Source organism: Hyperolius riggenbachi, chromosome 8 (assembly GCF_040937935.1).
Source record: "Hyperolius riggenbachi isolate aHypRig1 chromosome 8, aHypRig1.pri, whole genome shotgun sequence".
NCBI classification, from domain to species: domain Eukaryota; kingdom Metazoa; phylum Chordata; class Amphibia; order Anura; family Hyperoliidae; genus Hyperolius; species Hyperolius riggenbachi.
In genome coordinates this window covers 239,790,195-239,813,265 of record NC_090653.1, presented here as the reverse complement: position 1 = coordinate 239,813,265, position 23,071 = coordinate 239,790,195, and the positions used below count along the sequence as shown (strand labels likewise).

The 23,071-nt window shown below is 44.0% G+C and overlaps 1 protein-coding gene across 4 annotated transcripts in view; it reads right to left on the bottom strand.

Annotated features, from left to right (window-relative positions):
• Positions 1 to 23,071, bottom strand: part of RBM34 (RNA binding motif protein 34) — a 47,753-nt gene that overhangs the window by 3,754 nt on the left and 20,928 nt on the right. For all 4 annotated transcript variants that reach the window (XM_068249795.1, XM_068249796.1, XM_068249798.1 and 1 more), the window contains exons 7-11: positions 17,826 to 17,869; positions 14,941 to 15,024; positions 12,350 to 12,413; positions 12,231 to 12,273; positions 3,314 to 3,432 (exon numbers count right to left, since the gene is read on the bottom strand). In XM_068249795.1, coding sequence (XP_068105896.1) covers positions 3,314 to 3,432; positions 12,231 to 12,273; positions 12,350 to 12,413; positions 14,941 to 15,024; positions 17,826 to 17,869 — 354 coding nt within the window. The remainder of the gene's footprint in view (positions 1 to 3,313; positions 3,433 to 12,230; positions 12,274 to 12,349; positions 12,414 to 14,940; positions 15,025 to 17,825; positions 17,870 to 23,071) is intronic.

Sequence of the window (23,071 nt, the reverse complement as noted above, 5' to 3'; positions counted from 1 at the left end):
CGAGGTATATGGAGGCTGCCATATTTATTTCCTTTTAACCATTTGAAACAGTATATCCACTTCCTGCATGACTTCAGTTCCTGCTTCGGGACAGATATTCATCTTATCGTTCTAAAAGTCAGCGCACGCATGGTTGCGCAGGCCTTCAACCTTCCCAATGGCAGAGTAGTATACCACTGATCAGTGCATGGGAACACAGTTCCCATTTACTGAGTGCCGTTGATCAATGGCCATTGAAAAAACAAAAAGTGAAAACACACACACATTTCCTGTGTACTGTTCACAGTACATAGGAGTAAGGCCCCGTTCACACTTGCGGTTTTGTCAAAACCGCACCGGATGTCCGGACCGCACCGTATCTGGACCGGACCTGATCCGTACGGTTCCTATCCGGATCCGGTCCGGATCCGGTCCGTTTGCATCCGGTTTCCGTGCGGTGTGAACACGGTTGCGGTCCGGATCCGGTTTCTTAAGGAGATAACAACCTGTTATTACCTGGGGTCTGGGAGGTCAGCAGAAGGGTCTGGGGTCATTGTTGGAGACAGGTGGACGTGTGGAGACCATCCGTGGATACAGAGACTGCAGTTGGGACCATGGATCCAGGCATTTTTTACTCGTATACCTGGGAATTCTCTGTTGTTCGCCTCCTCGTTATCAGACTAATCAGACATGTTGCTGCCTAGAGCTCCAGCATGAAATCGCTGCTGCCCCACCTGAACGCTGGGCCCATGTGGTCCCCATCCAAAATGCATAGGAAGTGGGGTAGAACGTCCGGTTTTTGTAGCCAGTGTGTTGTGCGCTCTCCGGTTCTCATTGGTTTCCATTGGCCGGATGGTGCAGTCCGGCTCCGCCCCGGATACGGCTGCCGGAGGAGCCGGACCAAAAAATAGCGCATGTTGGAACGGACGCCGGAGTCCGGATCCGGTCCGGATCCGGTCCGGCAGAACGGACGTATGTGAACGGACGCATAGGCTTTCATTGCTATTGCCGTGCGTCCGTTCCGTCCGTTCTGCAAGCGGTCCGGCTCCGGCACGGCGATTCCGGACGGCCACCGCTAATGTGAACCGGGCCTAAACTTGGGAGGCATCTTGTGGTCAAATAGTAAAAATACACCCTACATACACCAATTTGAATAAAAAATACATTAAGGCTCGGTCCACACTTTTCCAGTTCCAGATCGGATCCGTGTCAAACGGATCAGTTTTTCTGAAAAACTGATCCATTTGACACGGATCTAATCTCGATGTAGAGCATGTTCCACGTCCGTGTGTCGATCGAGTCGGTACGTACGCGTCGGCTGCTCACGTTGTCTCGCCGCCACCGCTGGACCCCTCCCACAGCTTGGAGGCCAGCAGAAGCATGGCTCTCCACAGGCTGCAACAGGCCAATGCTGCCTAGCAACAGAGAATTTCCATTGGTCCAACAAAAACCAATGAGTTGCTGAGGATTCCCATTCTTCTATTGCAGCCCAATGGAGAATCCCCATGCTTCTGTCGACCTCCAGGTTCTTCCGAATGAACCAAGTGGCAGTAATGGGCGATGGGGTGCAGTGACTAGCCTAGTGATAGCTGACAGTGTCCGTTCTCATAGGCTTGCATTGGACACGGTTTCCCGTCCAAATCGGGAGAAAGGGTCAAATCCGAACTCTCCGTGACGGTTTCGATCTGTGTGTGATCAAGGTTTCTACACAAGTGAAAGTCGGTCCTGTTTTAACATAGGATCCGCTTCTTGCATTTTTGCAGAGCTTTAAAAACTATATCCCACGGATACGTTTTTAAAACAAGTGTGAACCAGCCCTATTACTGACTGACAGAACACAGAGTATCCCTAGGACCTATAATGTCCAAACCTGCACCTCTACAATTCGGAGTGCCACAAGGATCAATCCTATCCCCTCTGCTGTTTGCAATCTACATGTTGCCACTCGGTACACTTATCCAACGACATGGCCTGACGTACCACTGCTACGCCGATGACACACAGCTATACCTGTCCTTCAAATCTGGTGGAACAGACCCTACTCCAAAAATAAACTCTTGCTTAGCTGAGCTACAGGCATGGATTAATGATAACTGGTTGAAACTGAATGCTGACAAAACTGAGGTCCTCTTTGTCCAAAGCCAGTGCTCGCCATTAAAACAGCTCTATCCTAAAGCAACACCAATCAGGATTGGGAATTCAGACATAAACAGCTCCAACCTTGTGCGCAGCCTTGGCGTACTAATCGATGGGGATTTGAGTTTCAGAAACCAAATTTCTTCTGTAGTTAAATCTTCCTACTTTCATCTGAAGAACATTGCAAAGATGAATCATCTGATTCCCCCAGATGATCTTCCAACCCTAGTTCACGCCTTCATCACATCACGGCTGGACTACTGCAATGCCCTTTATGCTGGCCTCCCCAAAAAGGACCTGCTTCGCCTGCATTTAGTGCAGAATGCTGCTGCCAGATTGCTAACAAACTAGCCTCACCACTGTCACATTACACCGATCCTTCGCTCACTGCACTGGCTACCAGTAGAATGGAGAATACTCTTCAAGATTGGACTGCTGACATTCAAATCCCTGCACAATCTGGGCCCTGGATACATGAAGGACTTGCTGAAGCTGCACCACACCTCTCAAAACCTCAGATCAGCAAGTTCTATAAACTTGGTCACTCCCAGAGTGCACCTCAAAAAATCTAGAGATAGAGCCTTCTGTCATGCTGCCCCTACTCTTTGGAACTCCCTGCCACACCCAGTAAAGACAGCACCATCCCTGGAGCTATTCAAATCCAGACTGAAAAGCCACCTGTTTAGCCTGGCATTTCCGGACTTATAAAATTCTTCCTCTGTACCACGATGGTCTGAGCCATGCTTATGCGCTTTGAGTCCTATGGGAGAAAAGCCCTCTACAAATGTTATTTGGTTTTTGTTGTATTAAATTTAACCCCTTACCTACCCCACTCTCCCATAATTAACCCCTCCCCCCCACCCCCCCAAAAAAATGACATTTAAAAGAATACATAAATAGTTACCTAAGGGACTCAAGCTTTTTTTAATATGTATGTCATGAGGGTATATTACTATTTTTGCAAATAAGGGCTTGCAATTAGTGACGGATGTAAAAACTGCAAAAACTGAAAGAAATGCACCTTGTTTTCAAATAAAATATGGTCACCATACATTGTACTAGGGACATATTTTAAACGTTGTAATAAGTGATTTTTATACTATAATGGCTGAAAAAAGTTACACACACAAAAAAAAAACAAAAAACACATACAGTATACATGCACTAAAAACACTATTTTGCTGACATTATTTCTTACCTGAAACAAAACATAGCCAAAGCCTTTGCCAATACCAGTTCTCTTGTCTCTGATTATACGAACAGCTTCTACAGTCCCGCACTCAGCAAAATGGCTCCTGAGAGCTTCCTCTTCAACTTCTAAAATATATAAAAAAATATTAGCATTACAATTTCTAACACAAAAACATAATAGGCAGCATTGCAATACATAAGCTTACTTAGATGAGCACAAACTATGACTCAGTAGGATGAGAAGACCTGTCCAATCCAGCATACATACTCAAGCTACTTACAGATGCAAGATAACGGTTACCTGAAAATGATGGTTTGTGATTGTTTTAGGTGACAGTTCAGGAGCAATTGCACAAACATGCTGCTAATGGTACCCATGCATGGATACATGGTACAATAAAAACAGTTGATTTTCCAGGGGGGGGGGGGGGGTTGTGTGTGTGTTGGAGGGAGGGGAACAATCGTACATTGCACTGCTGCAGAAACTAACAGCAACAGCCCTGATGGTGGAAGAGCATCATCACTAGACTGCCATCAGAAACAGCTCACAAACAATCATCTGCGGTGAAGTAAATTTTCAGAGTAGAACTACAGTCACCTCCTATTCTGGATCTGATATTAATACTTCTACTACTGCTAAAGTATTTTTATTTAGAACCTAACAAATGACTTTCATTGATCTAAGACATCAGTCACATGATTATGCCTAAAGGAAGCTGTAGGCTCAGATGTATACTGAGAGAGAAAACCAGTGCGTTATAAGATGGTAAATTTCTTTCCCAGCATGCATCTGAGTCAGCAGCTTCTTGTAAGCATAATCATGTGCCCACAGTCTAGAGAAAGTAAAGCTAGCCATGTACTCGATTATTATTATGTTTAATATATGAGGGGAAATGAATGATCTCTGATATTGATAGTTTCCCAAGTTTGCTGCCTTGCACCACTTAAAGCAAATCTGAAATGAATTTAACCACTTGAGGACCACAGTCTTTTCGCCCCTTAAGGACCAGAGCCTTTTTCTCCATTCAGACCACTGCAGCTTTCACGGTTTAATGCTCGGTCATACAACCTACCACCTAAATGAATTTTACCTCCTTTTCTTGTCACTAATACAGCTTTCTTTTGATGCTATTTGATTGCTGCTGCGAGTTTTACTTTTTATTATATTCATCAAAAAAGACATGAATTTTGTCAAAAAAATGACTTTTTTAACTTTCTGTGCTGACATTTTTCAAATAAAGTAAAATTTCCTATACATTTGAGCGCGAAAGTTATTCTGCTACATGTCTTTGATAAAAAAAAAAAAAACCATTCAGTGTATATTTATTGGATTGGGTAAAAGTTATAGCGTTTACAAACTATGGTGCCAAAAGTGAATTTTCCCATTTTCAAGCATCTCTGACTTTTCTGCGCACCTGTCAGGTTTCATGAGGGGCTAAAATTCCAGGATAGTACAAATACCCGCCAAATGACCCCATTTTGGAAAGAAGACATCCCAAAGTATTCAGTGAGAGGCATGGTGAGTTCATAGAAGATTTTATTTTTTGTCACAAGTTAGCGGAAAATGACACTTTGTGAAAAAAAAAAAAAAAGTTTCCATTTCTTCTAACTTGCGACAAAAAAAAATGAAATCTGCCACGGACTCACTATGCTCCTCTCTGAATACCTTGAAGTGTCTACTTTCCAAAATGGGGTCATTTGTGGGGTGTGTTCACTGTCCTGGCATTTTGGGGGGTGCCTAATTGTAAGCACCCCTGTAAACCTAAAGATGCTCATTGGACTTTGGGCCCCTTAGCGCAGTTAGGCTGCAAAAAAGTGCCACACATGTGGTATTGCCGTACTCAGGAAAAGTAGTATAATGTGTTTTGGGGTGTATTTTTACACATACCCATGCTGGGTGGGAGAAATATCTCCGTAAATGACAATTTTTTTATTTTGTTTACACACAATTGTCTATTTATAGAGATATTTCTCCCACTCAGCATGGGTATGTGGAAAAATACACCCCAAAACACATTATACTACTTCTCCTGAGTACGGCGATACCACGTGTGGCACTTTTTTGCACCCTAACTGCGCTAAGGGGCCCAAAGTCCAATGAGTACCTTTAGGATTTCACAGGTCATTTTGAGAAATTTCGTTTCAAGACTACTCCTCACGGTTTAGGGCCCCTAAAATGCCAGGACAGTATAGGAACCCCACAAATTACCCCATTTTAGAAAGAAGACACCCCAAGGTATTCCGTTAGATGTATGGTGAGTCCATAGAAGATTTTTTTTTTTTTGTCACAAGTTAGCGGAAATTGATTTTAATTGTTTTTTTCCACAAAGTGTCATTTTCCGCTAACTTGTGACAAAAAATAAAATCTTCTATGAACTCACCATACTCCTAACGGAATACCTTGGGGTGTCTTCTTTCTAAAATGGGGTCATTTGTGGGGTTCCTATACTGCCCTGGCATTTTAGGGGCCCTAAACTGTGAGGAGTAGTCTTGAAACCAAATGTCGCAAAATGACCTGTGAAATCCTAAAGGTACTCATTGGACTTTGGGCCCCTTAGCGCACTTAAGGTGCAAAAAAGTGCCACACATGTGGTACCGCCGTACTCAGGAGAAGTAGTATAATGTGTTTTGGGGTGTATTTTTACACATACCCATGCTGGGTGGGAGAAATATCTCTGTAAATGACAATTATTTGATTTTTTTTTACACACAATTGTCCATTTACAGAGAGATTTCTCCCACCCAGCATGGGTATGTGTAAAAATACACCACAAAACACATTATACTACTTCTCCTGAGTATGGCGATACCACATGTGTGACACTTTTTTGCAGCCTAGGTGCGCTAAGGGGCCCAACGTCCTATTCACAGGTCATTTTGAGGCATTTGTTTTCTAGACTACTCCTCACGGTTTAGGGCCCCTAAAATGCCAGGGCAGTATAGGAACCCCACAAGTGACCCCATTTTAGAAAGAAGACACCCCAAGGTATTCTGTTAGGGGTATGGTGAGTTCATAGAAGATTTTATTTTTTGTCACAAGTTAGTGAAAAATGACACTTTGTGAAAAAAACAATAAAAATCCAATTTCCGCTAACTTTTGACAAAAAATAAAATATTATATGAACTCATACACCTAACAGAATACCTTGGGGTGTCTTCTTTCTAAAATGGGGTCACTTGTGGGGTTCCTATACTGCCCTGGCATTTTACGGGCCCAAAACTGTGAGTAGTCTGGAAACCAAATTTCTCAAAATGACTGTTCAGGGGTATAAGCATCTGCAAATTTTGATGACAGGTGGTCTATGAGGGGGCAAATTTTGTGGAATCGGTCATAAGCAGGGTGGCCTCTTAGATGACAGGATGTATTGGGCCTGATCTGATGGATAGGAGTGCTAGGGGGGGTGACAGGAGGTGATTGATGGGTGTCTCAGGGGGCGGTTAGAGGGGAAAATAGATGCAATCAATGCACTGGGGAGGTGATCGGAAGGGGGTCTGAGGGGGATCTGAGGGTTTGGCCGAGTGATCAGGAGCCCACACGGGGCAAATTAGGGCCTGATCTGATGGGTAAGTGTGCTAGGGGGTGACAGGAGGTGATTGATGGGTGTCTCAAGGTGTGATTAGAGGGGGGAAATAGATGCAAGCAATGCACTGGCGAGGTGATCAGGGCTGGGGTCTGAGGGCTGGGGTAATTAGTGGGTGTTTAGAGGAGAGAAGAGATGTAAACACTGCACTTGGGAGGTGATCTGATGTCGGATCTGCGGGCGATCTATTGGTGTGGGTGGGTGATCAGACTGCCCGCAAGGGGCAGGTTAGGGGCTGTTTGATGGGTGGCAGTGACAGGGGGTGATTGGTGGGTGGCAGTGACAGGGGGTGATTGATGGGTGATTGACAGGTGATCAGTGGCTTATTACAGGGAATAACAGATGTAAATATTGCACTGGCGAATTGATAAGGGGGGTCTGAGGGCAATCTGAGCGTGTGGGCGGGTGATTGGGTGCCCGCAAGGGCCAGATTAGGGTCTAATATGATGGGTAACAGTGACAGGTGGTGATAGGGGGTGATTGATGGGTAATTAGTGGGTGTTTAAAAGAGAGAAGAGATGTAAACACTGCACTTGGGGGGTGATCTAATGTCGGATCTGCGGGCGATCTATTGGTGTGGGTGGGTGATCAGATTGCCCGCAAGGGTCAGGTTAGGGGCTGATTGATGGGTGGCAGTAACAGGGGGTGATTGATGGGTGGCAGTGACAGGGGGTGATTGATGGGTGATTGACAGGTGATAAGTGGGTTATTACAGGGAATAACAGATGTAAATATTGCACGGGCGAATTGATAAGGTGGGGGGGGGTCTGAGGGCAATCTGAGCGTGTGGGCGGGTGATTGGGTGCCCGCAAGGGGCAGATTAGGGTCTAATCTGATGGGTAACAGTGACAGGTGGTGATAGGGGGTGATTGATGGGTAATTAGTGGGTGTTTAGAGGAGAGAATAGATGTAAACAATGGATTTGGGAGGTGATCTGATGTCGGATCTGCGGGCGATCTATTGGAGTGGGTGGGTGATCAGATTGCCCGCAAGGGGCAGGTTAGGGGCCGATTGATGGGTGGCAGTGACAGGGGGTGATTGACGGGTGATTGACGGGTGATTGACAGGTGATTGACAGGTGATCAGGGGGATAGATGCATACAGTACACGGGGGGGGGGGGGTCTGGGGAGAATCTGAGGGGTGGGGAGGTGATCAGGAGGGAGTAAGGGCAGATTAGGGACTAAAAAAAAAATAGCGTTGACAGATAGTGACAGGGAGTGATTGATGGGTGATTAGGGGGGTGACTGGGTGCAAACAGTGGTCTGGGGGGTGGGCAGGGGGGGGTCTGAGGGGTGCTGTGGGCGATCAGAGGGCAGGGGGGGGGGGAAATCAGTGTGCTTGGGTGCAGACTAGGGTGGCTGCAGCCTGCCCTGGTGGTCCCTCGGACACTGGGACCACCAGGGCAGGAGGCAGCCAGTATAATAGGCTTTGTATACATTACAAAGCCTATTATACACAGTACACGCGGCGATCCGGGTGCTAGTAACCCGCCGGCGCTTCCGAACGGCCGGCGGGTTACAGCGAACGGGGGGCGGAGCCAGTCCCCGGCGGCTGATCGCGTCACGAATGACGCGATCGCCGCATAGCCACTCCCGCAGCCGCCCCCGCCGATGGGCGTATTGCGGTCGTTTGGGCCCGGACTTTGCCGCCGCCCATCGGATGGGGGCGGTCGTGAAGTGGTTAAAGAAAAAAAAAAAAAAAAGATACTCAACTATGAATTGGGACGGCTCTCGTTCCTAAAGAGTCTTCTCGTTCCTAAAGAGTCTTCTCGTTCCTCTCACGGCCCCCTCGTTCAAGTGTCATCAGCCCGGTTAGAGGGATTCAAGCAATTTGTCGAATACTGCTCAGTAATGCTTCAGGATCCCGAGTGCTCCCAAAGACAAGCTGCTCCGTACTGCACATGCATCAGCGCACTCCCTTTTGCACTCGCAGTATGGAGCCACCTGACTTATGCTGGGAATACACGGTTCGTTTTTGCCTTCGTTTAAACCTTCGATTCGTTCGGTAAACGAATCGAGTGTTGAAAACGTATGTGAAAATAGTCATAATCTCATTATAGTTTCGATTAATAGACCCCAAAAACGAACGACTAGTGATCGAACATGTTTGATATTATCTCTCTTTATCCATCTAATCGAGCCATTGGTAGGCTTGATGGCTGTTCAGATCGATTATATATTCGTTTATGCTAGTCCGTCCCTGTAAAAAGGGATTTTCGTTTCGTTTCTTTGCAGCCTTCGATCATTGGAAAAACGAAACCATCAGAATCGGAAAAAAAAACGAAACCGTGGGTGGTGATATTAACCGTATGACCGATTATTTCGGGATCGAAAAGGACAAAAGGCACAATCGAAACGAAGTTTTAAACGAAGGCAAAAACGAACCGTGTATTCCCAGCATTAGGGAGCACTTGGGCAGATTTGAATGAAGGTGACATTGCTGCATCAAAGGAACCATGAGAAGAACAGGAAGGCTCTATAGGACTCAGAGCCTTCCTTCTCAGTCAGGATCTGTTTTTTTTTTTTTTTTTTTTTTTAAATTCACTTCAGATTAGCTTTAATATTACATCAGATTTCAGAAAGAATCTAATATACCACCATCACTGCTAGGTTAGTACTGCTCAGTGCAGAATAAAACTGCAGCTCTTGACCATACTTGGCTTCCGCTCTGCATAGAGTGTACAAGGCACACAAGTATTGATTTTTTTCACTATGATCACATCAGACGGACGTGTATTGTTGCCAACATATCCAATTGATTTACTGTACTTTTGATGGATTTTAAGTAATTAGTTGATTAAAAGTACGATCAGACAAATTGGAGCGGCTTCTGTCATGCAGGGTAAGGAGAGAAACCATGCACTTGTTAGTTGACATAGTGGGGGTCGCTGTACACACACTAGATTTTTGGCTAAGACAGCCCCAACTGCCACATCGGATGAGTCTCTTTCTATCATGTGTATGAGGCTTAAAGAGAAACTGTAACCAAGAATTGAACTTCATCCCAATCAGTAGCTGATAAAAGATTTTTCATGGAAAATCTTTTCCTTTTCACAAACTGATCAGAGGGGTCTGTATGATTGATTGTGGTGGAACCCCTCCTACAGTGTGATGTCAGGACCATGGTCCTGACAGTTTCCTGTCTGTGAACCTTGTTGCATTGTGGGAAATAAGCTGTTTACAGCGGTTTCCAAATGCCAAAAAAGCAAGCAGCAGCTACTTCCACTGACATCACCTGCCAGCAGTAAAGAAGTCACCATGTGATAAATGTCAGAGTGTATATCATGGAGAGGAAAGATTTTACAATGAGCAAACACTGACTAAATCATTTTACTATTATTTAGTATTTATATAGCGCCCACATCTTCCGCAGCGCTGTACAAAGTATATAGTCTTGTCACTAAACTGTCCCTCTGAGGAGCTCACAATCTAATCCCTACCATAGTCCTATGTCTATGTATGTATTTTGTAGTATATGTATCGTAGTCTTGGACCAATTTAGGAAAACAAAGAAATATGGGCAAGCACCATCCACAACACCATAACATATGGGTCAATCATAGGGAGTGTGCAGAAAGGAACCAAATAATACTATGAACACTACAAGAACAAGAAGTTCCCTAAAGAACAGCACCACATAACCAATAAGTCCAAAAATATGAAACATCTTTATTAAGTACAAAACATGGTAAAAACACTTAAAACCAAAAACAAAGGGGCACTATATAAATTTTAGTCAAATATCACATGAAAATAGCATATATCCATGATACCTTGTATAATAACATCCATATCCATGAGTCAATATTGTAATAATACAAAAGTACAAAAAATTTATACACAAAGTATGAGATGGGAAATAAATAACCCCCAGGTATGTAAACCAGCGCTCTGTGCAAAAGTGAAAAAGTGCATACAAGAACCATACTTTGTGTATAAACTTTTTGTACTTTTGTATTATTACAATATTGACTCATGGATATGGATGTTATTATACAAGGTATCATGGATATATGCTATTTTCATGTGATATTTGACTAAAATTATATAGTGCCCCTTTGTTTTTGGTTTTAAGTGTTTTTACCATGTTTTGTACTTAATAAAGATGTTTCATATTTTTGGACTTATTGGTTGAGTAGGGCTGTTCTTTAGGGAACTTCTTGTTCTTGTAGTGTTCATAGGGCAAATTTAGGGGGAAGCCAATTAACTTATCTGTATGTTTTTGGGAAGTGGGAGGAAACCGGAGTACCCGAAGGAAACATGGGGAGAACATACAAACTCCTTGCAGATGTTGACCTGGCTGGAATTCGAACCGGGGACCCAGCGTTGCAAGGAGAGAGCGCTAACCACTACGCCACCGTGCTGCCCTATACATAATTATTGTAAAAATGAAGCACTTTAATTACATTATTTTCACTGGAGTTCCTTTTTAAAGAGGCACCGTAGTAACAGATAGTAAAAGTAGTAAATTATTCAGAATACCCGCTTATGTTAATTATCCTGGTTTCAGCATCAGAAACCCTTCCTATATCTATTGCTGTATATTGGTATGTAGCCCTGCCAGGAAACAGGAAATGCAGGCGCCTACTAGGCTAGGAAGAATATCAGTACATTTACGGGTATTTAACTATTGGCTTTTCTGAGCGCCCTTTTTAAAGGAGAACTGTAGTGAGATGTATATGGAGGCTGCCATATTTATTTCCTTTTAAGCAATACCAGTTGCCTGGCAATTCAGCTAATCCTCTGCCTCTAATACTTTCAGCCATAGGCCCTGAACAAGCATGCAGCAGATCAGGTGTTTCTGACAAATTTAGACAGATATGACAAGATTAGCTGCATGCTTGTTTCTGGTGTGATTCAGACACTTCTTTAGGCAAATAGACCATCAGGGCTGCCAGGCAACTGGTATTGCTTAAAAGGAAATAAATATGGCAGCCTCCATATCCCTCTCACTACAGTTGTCCTTTAAATGTACATGCCTTGCCCTTCCAGAGATGTCACAGCCTAGGCTGTTTAGCTTTGCGGAATTCTCTTCCCAGAGCATTCTGGGAGACCAGGTAATATTTCTACTGGCTTCAGAACACAGAACAAACATTTTGCAGAGATGCACCTGACAGTACTAAAAATTATTCCCCCCTATGATAAAATTCCAGAATGTAAATCAGGGTGGAGAAAATGTGAAAAAAATATTTTACAATGGGCAAACCGAATAAATTTATATTATAATTTTGTTAAAAAATTATTTTATTCTTTGCTTTATTTTCAGTACAGTTCCTGCACTGAAATGCAAATCTGGATGGTTATAATGGATTTGGTGGAAAGAAATAGCAGCAAAGCTCTTACCATATGGGAGGTTTCCCACAAAGGCTGATTTCCTGTTGTCATGCTGTAAAACAAAGAGACATTGAAAGCACTGGAGTAGATTTGGGGGAAATCATAAAAAGAAGCTGTGGTCTGCTTACTGCTGAACTCTTTGCCGCCAGATCAACTCTGATGTGGAATCCACTGGTGATCTCCATTCCATTCCTAAACATAAATATATTTAAAAAAAAAAAAAAAAGATCCTATAACCATTTGTGTGACAGGGCTTACCAAATCAAATGCATAGGGCATCTTTTCTAAACAGTCTACTGTACCAGTTCCTGAAGCTGTAGCAGCCTGGAGTCTTCCTGACAGAGGTCCACTCTGGCTCCCACTGCCTACTACACATCACTTTTGGGAAACAGGAGGTGAGCTATACATGGAGCTAAACCAGTGGTGTCAAACTCAAATACAAAGTGGGCCAAGATTGAACACTGGGACCAAGTCACGGGCCAACCTCAATGGCTACTGGCCACCTTCCTTCCTTATAAAGTTCCCTGGTCTCTAATGGCCCCCTCCAACCCCTATACAGTTCCCTGGTGTCCAGTGGTCCTCCCTCCCCTATATACAGTTCCCTAGTGGCCCCCACTCTCCCCTATACAGCTCCTTAGTGTTTAAAGGGAACCTAAACTGAGTAGGATATGGATTTTCCCTTTTAAAATAATACCAGTTGCCTGACTCTCCTGTTGATCCTGTGTCTCTGTACTTTTAGCCACAGCCCCTCAACAAGCATGCAGATCAGGTGCTCTGACTGAAGTCAGACTGTGTCACAGGTGTGTGATTCGATTACTACCGCAGTCAAAGAGATCAGCAGAACTGCCATCCAAATCCCTCTCAGTTTAGGTTCCCTTTAATGCTTCCCCCCCCCCCCCATGTATGGCTACCCTGGTGTTCTAGGGCTTCACCTCCAATATAGCTTCCCTGGTGGTCTGGAGTGGGCCAAACATAATGCAAAGTGGGGAAACCACTTGGGGGCCAATTGTAATGGCTCTGAGGGTCAGATTTGGCCCACGGGCCAGAGTTTGACATGTATGACCTAAACAGAAAACCTGTCTGTTTACCAATATCGTCCTGTAATGGATGACCAAAAATTGACTTCTACCAGCAAAACAGCAGGTTGCTACAGGTCCAAGTACTGAAGGCCAGTCAGGTAAAAACAGCACTGGAAATGTGGGCACACCAGGCGCTGCCATAGGCCATAATGGAACTACCACTACAGCAGCACTCTGTCAGTAATTTGGGTGCCGTCAAGAGACGGTGCCCTGGTTACAATACAAACAGCGTAATTTGTCTGCCAGCTACAGCTGGCAGCCGAAATTCATCTTCCCCTGTAAACCCATGGCAGCCTGGAACAGGAAGATCGCTTATTAAAACGGCATAAGATTGCATGCAATTGAATTGTATTGTATGTGGGTGGGTCAGTAGTGGTAGGACTGTGAAATGTATTAGAATAGGTTATGTTTTTATGTAAGGAATCGCTCAGGTGCTACTGTGACGGATCCTAATGTTTTGGGTTTTTTTTTGCTTTTTTGATTGATTTTACCACTTTTAGTAAGAGTCTGGAAGCATATCCAGCGGGGAGGGGTTTGGGTTTTAAATAACAGCCAGTCTAACGTGTGCTATCAGCCCCTGATGAGTCAGAGTACTGACGAAATGCATAGGGCGGAGCTATAGTACACATGACTGGTGCAGGAAAGAGCTACCGAGAGGACAAGCGTGCAAGGATCTTAGACGGCAGCATTTGAACGTTTTTTCCCGGGGACTCATACTGCTGTACTTCATATCTATGTTACATGCTTGTTTCATCCGAGGCTTCTGAGTGTATCAACTTTTAATTTTTTATTAAACCCTATGGAATTACACTATATTAGTGTTTTTAGTTGCAGTACAAATTGGCACACAGTGGCAGTGAGAAGCTGAAGTTGATTTACATATATTGTCAATCCCACCTCCGGAGAATCGGAAGGTTCTATGTGGTGAGTGCGGGCACATTGGGATGTCCTGCCACGGGTGAGAAGTAGAGTGATCTGTGCACTTCGGGAAGGGCCTTGGTGACAGTCTCTCCTGCAGTAGAGTCTTCTGTGAGCGCAGTTATACACTATGTGCAATGTTTCCTTCTTTTGCATGTGGATGCGACTGTTCTGGGCTGAGGATTAATGGGAAGTCGGCATCTTTTTGGCAAGGAGTTTGTTTGATAACGTTGGTGGACTAACCGTGAGGTTTAACCCTTGTGTGTCTTAGAGACAGGTGTGAGTGTTCTATTTTATATTAATTTGCCTTTTATGTCCACACATTGACATTGAGAACGCAAACCAGAGTGCATTTCTGTTTTCAAAAGTGAATACTTATTGTATTTATTTTTTAGGAATAGTAATTAATGCCACTGGGGCACTTGGAGAAGCAGGGTGAGCAGTTTTTCAGCTTCACCCTGCGCCTTAATTACATGTACACAGTGAAGGAGAACATTGCTTTAGAAAAGGCCAAGCTTTCACTTCTGTTTCCTTGTTAGAGATTTCACCTCACCTACTGCCTAGCAGTCTCCTAGGGTTCTGGGTGCTATGACAACAGGGAGGGAAACCTCATCAACAGGTACAAAAACAATAAAAATGACAGAAGTTCAACCTCAAACTATACACCAGTCAACCCAAAACTGAAGAAACTATACCCAGTGTAAAACCTTCCCGTTACTTACCTTACTAGAGCTTTGGCTGCACTTTCCTGCTCCTTAAAAACCACGTAAGCATTAATATTCTTCCGGTTAGGGTGTATCTTCCGTCTGCAAGACAAGAAAACAATTCAAGTAACTGAAAAACTAACAAAACTGAACTACATGAGAAGAATTATAGCCAAACATGGCATTGAACAATATGGCGGGTATACGGTCCATCTGCTCCCCCACATCCTGGCATCAACTGAGTGATCGGAGTCCCTTTCCCCCTTGCTAATACCCAAATTTACTGATCGGAGTACCTTCCCTGTATTCTCAGACTGGCAACTCAGTCTCTCCATCTGAGTCTCTGCGGCCTGCATCCACTTGATCTTTTTCAGTGGAGAACTAGACCATACCTTCTCTGACCTGTCTATGCCGGTGGTTCCATGGTGGCTGTACTCAAACAAAAATGCTACATAGAAGGGTGCCTGACTAGACCATATAGTAAATGTAAATTATATGAAACTAGGATATACCAAAAACTTTTAGGAGTTAGACCTTGTGTGCCTAGATTAACAACAATGAACAAATATATCTTCTATGCCTGCCCCACATTCTTCTATTACAGTACAGGAAGCAAAAATAATAAAACATTTATTTTCAATCACACTACGGAAGAGGACCGTTTATATGCCAAACAAAAATAAAAAGGAACCCGAGGTGCGATATCTAGAAGATGCAATATTTATTTCCTGTTAAACAATACCAGTTACCTGGCAGTCCTGCTGATCTTATTTTTTTCAGTAGGGTCTAAATCACACACCTGAAACAAGCATGCAGCTAATCCTGTCAGATTTGTCATAGACATCTGATTTCCATGCTTGTTTCAGGGTCTATGGCTTAAAAGTATTAGAGGCAGAGGATCAGCAAGGCAATGCGCATCATTTAAAAGGGGGACAAAAAAAAAAAAAAAAAAAAACAGCCTCCATATCCCTCTCACTTTGGGTTCTCTTATAAAAAAAAAAAAAAAGAAACACACACAAAAGGGGGAAACTGATAGCCTAATGTAGTGTATAGTGTATAAAATCAAAGGTGGTCTCAAATAGCATATAACAGAGTGATACAAACAAACGTGGGTTACCTCAAAAGGCAGCCACTGCAGGCGCAGGTGAAGAGAACAAACCTGACCCCCACTCGGGCAAGGAGGAGCTCTCTGTAGCAGTTAGAAGCAGAGGGTAACACTCTTCCACTATATGTGGGCAGTATGCCATGAAGCAATCGTGAAACAGAAGTGCCAACAAAAATAAAATACACTAAATAAAAAATATGGAGGTAGCGGTGGACTTGCCTCCGAATAAAAGACACAAACAGTACAATTCAAAAACAAAGCAACTTTATTTGGATAAACTCCACTCACTGTTGAATCAGGCCATTTGTGTCTTCTATCCGGAGACAAGTCCTCCACCACTACCTACTTTTTTTTTTAACAGTTAGTGTATTTTATTTTTGTTGACTCCTGTTTCTTCAGTTGTTTCATTGAACAATATAATTTGGTTTCACCAACATGCGCTTTGTACATTTATGTAAAGTGTAAAACTTTTAGGTTCACTTTAGAGAAAAGCAGCAAGTGAATGGTCCTTGCCTACTATTGCCCAAGCTGTGCTCAGTATAGCCCAGAGCACAAGGGCGTAATTGTGAGTTATGCAAGGGATTGACTGAAACTACAATACCAGTTAAAGCTACCAGCTGTAATAAACAGAAGCTGTTTGATTACTAAGGTGGACATCTACAGGTGGCCCCAAGTAGAGTTGGGAAGGTGCTTTCAATTTATGGAGCTCTTACCCCAGTCCTTGTTAGTCTCGGAAAGGAACTTGCGACCTATGGCACTTCAACTCCCGTTCATTAGCATCAAATCCCACCGCCTTCCCATCACTGGCTTGAAAGGCCATATAGCAAGGGAAGGGGAGTGTGATTCGTGTCACTTGGAAGGAGGAGGCTAGTGCTAAGACCAATCGGCTCATTCTAGGCTGCTAGATGGCTAGACAGTTACTGGTCACCAGCAGATTATACCATCACAGTATTAACAAGAATGATGGGAGTGGAGGTGGGGTGAGAGCGAGAGAATCTTAACTACACAGCCATCCCCCAATACCACCCCCCCCCCCCCCCCCGTGCTTTCTGTAGATTACAACTTGTGTAGTAACTACAGGGCCCCTTTACAAGGGAGGTCTAGAGGTCCTGGCATGAAAGTATATGGTTTATCACAAAAACAAACATCATCATAAAGAACTTATGAAATGTAACCAACTTTTTTTTTAGAGCTCCGTTTGCTGTTGGAATGAATGTTTTGTAAGCAAAAGAGTGTCAGTATCATAGTAGCGTAGCATATCATTAAAGCAAAGTTCCCATGATTTTACCCTACTTTTTTCAATGGAGCTATCTGAGATCTTCACCATACTACATTTATAACTTGCATTACAGTAAACCCCAGCCAAACCAGCAGGTGGTGCTTGAAGCAAAAAAATCTTTCATTTGTATTATTTGATATTTCAAAAACCCAAACACTACTGTATTTAGGATTTACTCATCAAAAGGAGTTACCTCATCACTGGAGCCTGGGAGGTGAGTAAAGGCTGCTGGCTAAAAGGGGGATATCTGGCTACATGGGAGGACACAAGCTTTGCCATCTGCACTGGGGATCCTCAGAGCATAGTTTTTTTTTTTTGTTTGTTTGTTTTTTAAAGGAAACAGGGAAAATAAAATGAGCTTTACTTACCCTGGGCTTCCTCCAGCCCCTGGCAGCCGACGTGTCCCACGCCGCAGTTCCGGTGTCCCGGGATCCCCTCCGTTGTGGATGCCGAACTCATTAGCAGGTTAAAGTATGAAGCTTTGAAATAAGAAAAAAAAAAAAAACACCTCTGACTTACTGAATAGTGGCAACTTTTTTTGTCAGACTAGCATCTGCTCGAGCCTAAACAAAACAGAAACAAAAAGGTTTTTGATTAAATATTTTACAGTCAAAACTACGTTTTTCACATGCTAGTTAAAATTGTGCCTCTGAAAAAAAATAAATAATTAAAAATAGTACAAATCATATTATGCCCTAAAATAGCAATCACATGACTGCAATCTTATGACCTTTGTTCTAAAGAATGGACTTCTGCAGGGAGTGTCTTTAGTTTAGATCACCAATGAGATGCAAATAATTCCAAATGAATGCATAATTATGCAGCCTGAAATCGACCAATTAAATGAAACCAAGGTGAAATTGGATTGGTCCCTTTTTTTTTTTTTTAAGATGCATAAACAATTTGCATAATTCTGCATCAACCCTGAATCACTTGCAACTCATTCACTGTCCCTAGTCCTCGTATTTACAGACCATTAATCCAACAACATAGCCATTACTAGGGAGTGCTGTTTACTTAAAAAAGCCATTTTTTTCTTTCGTCGCGATCGCGGACTAGCAGCCTGAAGTGGAAATGTGAGTGCATCGGCGTGCGCGATCCCCAGCGATCTCCTCCCCCAGGACTTGACGCCAATCAGTGTTAAGTGGTCCTGGGGGAGCCACCTTGCTGCTGCCGATCGGTGTTAGGTGGTCGTAAGTAGGGATGGCCCTGATTAGGAGAACTCGTGGAGAAGCATGTGATCAGTTTGATCAGCTGATAGATTTGTAAGGTCCTGATTGGCTGTGATGACTTCCTGGTTTAGCACATGATCAGTACCAGCAAATCAGAACCTTACAAATATATCAGCTGATCAAACTGATCACATGCTTCTCCATGAGTTCTCCTCAGCAGAGCCATCCCTAGTCGTAAGGTGGTTAAACAAGAAGTATCAATACTTAGCAGTTGAGACTTGCTTTATTAATAATATATCATGGGGAGGATGCAATGGGAGTGGTTCCCCCGGTGGTGAGGGCACGTGGGACGTTGCTCCCATCCCCCTGGAGTGCAGCTGTTGGTCCCAGGCAGTGGCAGCGCTTGGGGCCCCACCTGTACTGCTCACCATTGTTTATAAGCTTAGAGCACCCCTTAGGTTATATAGCTCCCGAGTCACATAGCAGTGGTTAGGAGGGGGCAATAGGAGACAACCTGCACATGATGCCTCTACTGATCACATAATATTATTTTGATATAACTACTTATGTCAATCTGAAAGCTGTTGAGCCCTTTCTAGATCTGATACTGCAGGTGCACTTGCTGTGTCTTTAAATTTGCTGACAGGCTTTTCTCTGCAGACCATTTAAAGGTTAGGGGATGCTTGGGAGTAAGCAGTTTGTGTTTTGAGGATACAATGGGTAAGGTTTTGCTGACAGTTCAGTTAGCACTTTAAAGTGTACCCAATATGGAGTAAAGTAAAGAATCGATACTTTCCTGGGGCTTCCTCCAGCTCCATAAACTCGGTTGCCTCCCTTGCCATCCTCCCCGGCATCTCCGTTCCTCTGTAATAGCCCTTCAGTCGCCCTACTCTGCATTTCCGAACGAAGCCACTGGGGAGGACGGTGAGGGAGGCAACAGAGTTCCTGGTGCTGGAGTAAGGCGTACATGGATGTATGCCGTCCATTTTGGTGCAGGATGATTCGAAATGACAAATTTCGGGCAGCGTTAATTACTATTCTCCCTTCGTAGCAATGTGGAGTCGTAGGAATATGGAGGGAGAAGTAATTTGGGGTCTGTCGATCGCCGGAGCCTCGAATTACCCTTGTTCAACCATAGACATTCTGTCTACGGTGGCGTCCAGGTCAGGCGCAGCGCGAGTTAAAGTGCACGCCGAAGGATTTCATTAGCAGCTTTTTGGAAGAGGACATCTACCCCTAGAGTAGAAGATGTGGTGCATAAGAGAACATAGGTCAGGACAATGGAGCATTTGAGTTCTATGGTGAATGAGAAAGAAGAGGTGTTCAAGATGGTCTGGGAATTTTGGGATGTTACCTTTAGGCTGAGTGGAAGGGAGGGGGGGGGGAATATTTATGTTAAAACTTTCGCTGCCGTTTCGTTGTGAGGTTTTCATTGTGTGACGTTGAAGATTGCTTTTGGTCTATAGTAGCTCTGCACACCTTTGTTTCATTTTAGGATCTGTATCTGATATGGTAAAGGAAGTGTTTAGCGCTTCATATGTTTATACAGTATGGTCTATCTGAATGTTCCTATAAGACCAACAGCTGGATGTAAAGACATGGGCCTCAATTCACTAAGCTTATCTCCTGTCTTTAATAACGTTTCAATAGTTATCACCATGGTGACGAGGCATGTAGTATTATCATCGATTATCTACAGCATCTATGCTCAATAGACTATATTTTTCTACATATATTATATATTATATCTTCAAACTCCTAAACTAATGGCCCATACTCACGGGCAACTTTTTGGCCTGTCGCCAGCACACGTGAGCGTGTGCGCAACAGGCCGGCGACAGCTCGTCGCCAGGTTCCTTCGCATACACACAGCGGAGGGACCTGGCAACTGATGCGGCGGAAGCTGTCGCTGTTGCGCCTCCCCCCGCCGGACGCCCAATGTATAACTTATCTTGTTGCTGTCGCTAGTCCGCGTACTCACGCGGACTAGCGACAGCTGCGGCGGAGTTGCGGCGGCGACTGTCGCCAGGAGATTGAGCGGTTCAATCGCCCGGCGACATCAGCGACGAGCGACAGTTCGGGGTGCACGCCCAGGCAGCGCCGCATACTCACGGGCGACCTGTCGCTGCAACACGCGCGCGCCGCGTGTTGCGGCGACATTTGTAGCCCGTGAGTATGGGCAAAAGGACTGTTTTCAAATCCATGCTGTCCATCCATACAGCTCTGTGTAAGGACAATCCAGTCTACACAGGCCCTTTGATCTCTGCAGGATACCAGCCACAGCTGAGAACGTTCACACCTTGACTCTAAATAGGGCCTTTCTCAGCAGGGGCCCTGAGCTGTCTCTTTTGTCCATTCTAATGTGTAAACATCAATATTCAGCACAGACACTTTTCACTGTATACCAACCAAGGAATATCTATCCAATTGACAAATCAACAATGATTCTACTTAAGTCTGTTGGAATCCTCAGAAAGGCTCGAAGAGGGTCCAGAGGACGTGGGAAAAGACGTTCTCCACTGCAGAACCAAAATAACTCTGTGACAAAATCTATAGAGTACAGCCAGGCAACAACCTTAATAGCCCGCAGCACAATCCAGCAGAGATGACAGCCACACATCTGGAGATTGTTCTCTCCTGGAGCCCTCAATCTCAGACCCTAGCTCCCAGGGTAGCCCCATCAAGGCTGTCCTCTGCAACGTCAGATCAATAAACAACAAAACCGCAATCATACATGACCTAATAGAGTCTTCTGATCTGGCCTGCCTGACTGAAACCTGGCTATCTGAACCAGTTGGCCCCACCCTGGAGGCCGCCGTGCCAACAAACTATTCCGTGATATACTGCAACAGGAAAGAACGCAGGGGTAGAGGGGTTGCACTTAGCTTTAGATCAGCTTTGAAAATTAGACCACTTACTGTAGGACCTACCAACTCGTTTGAATGTTTGGGGGTGCAACTTTCAGCTGAGAAAAACAAAAACATTAACATATTGCTGATCTACCGCCCACCAGAAAAACATTTAGACTTCCTTAAGGAACTTGTAGATCTCCTATGCAACCTAACAATGGAACACCCCAATAATCAACGCCCGATCCGAGAGACCGGGAGTATTTAGCCAGGGAGCCCATATTTGTTCAAATTTTTGGGGTGCATCCCTGTGCGCATATACCAATTTTTCAAGCTTTAAGTAAGCATTCACCTGTACAATCCAGGAAGTAGAGGAGGGAGGAGCTGGATCAATCCAAGCAGATAGGATAAGCTTTCTAGCCTGAAATAGCAGCCTATGGAGCATAACTTGTGTTGGATCTGGAACATTTAGCCCCGAGAGTAGCCCTAATAGACAGAACTGGAAAGTTCTAGGAGCAGTAGCATTACTGAGAGTGTCAATTATATCTAAAATATATTTCCAGTATCTATGGAGCTTGGGGCAGTGCCACAACCTGTGAATGAGATCTCCATGGTCTCTACTGCAACGAGCACAGATAGGGTCATCTCTAAAGTGCATACTATATAACCTTTTAGGGGTCAATAGAGTTCTGTGAAGAATATTAAGTTGGGATAGTTTATGTGTAGCATTAGTAGAGACCAATGGTACAGTTTGCAGAATTTCGACCCAATCCCCCTCTGAGAGGTCATCCCAGCTCCTCCACCCATCTGCCATAACTCTTAAGAGGGAATCGTTTTAAAAATAAATCCAACAGCATAGCATAGCATTGTGAGATTAAACCACTTCTAGAGCAGCACTGGGCTATCAAGTTAAATAAGGGCGCCGGATGAAGGAGTGAGTGTGTTTTTTGTTGCTGGTGGATAGCATGTACGAATTGAGCATGCTGAAATTGTAGCAATGGCGATAAGGGAATTCTCAGTATTTCAGCTGTAGTTGAATAAGGCAAAGGTTCTGTAGCGTTTAGTACCTGTACTAAGTATGCAATACCCCTATTTGCCCATTGATTGAGGAATGTCAGTTCACGCAGTTCTACAAGGCGAGTATTACCATTTAGAGGGGTATGGGCTGTAATACCCTCTATGTTTTGCATAGAGCGTATTCTGTCCCAGATTTTTTGCATCAAGGTCAGAGTTGGAATTTTACCATTACTGAAAGAGCCACATGTACCAGCCTCAAGTGCTGCATAAATAGAGGTAGAGCAAAGTTTTGTATTCAGGATCAGCCTACTAGAGTCTGAAAGTTCTTGAGATTCCCACCCTGCCAGATGCAAGAAAGTAAACCCACGCGTTTGGTACAGCCAATCCCCCCTCATCTTTGGGGTATTGTAGATATTGCAATTTTATTTTTATCCCAACCTGTACCCCAAATAAAGTCCCTAAAATTTTTATCTATTGTTTTGAATATCTTGAGATGCAGCCATATTGGAGAGTTATGCAGGATATATAACAGTTGAGGCATCGTAACCATTTTCAATAGGTTTACCCTGGCCACTGGGGATAGGGGCAATTTTGACCATATCTTGAGTTTCTGACGTATCTTAATTAAGAGTGGGGAGAGATTAAGAGATTCGAATTGAGATATAACAGGTGAAACAATAATCCCTAGGTATTTGAATGAGGTCACTTTTTGAATTTGAGAGCAACA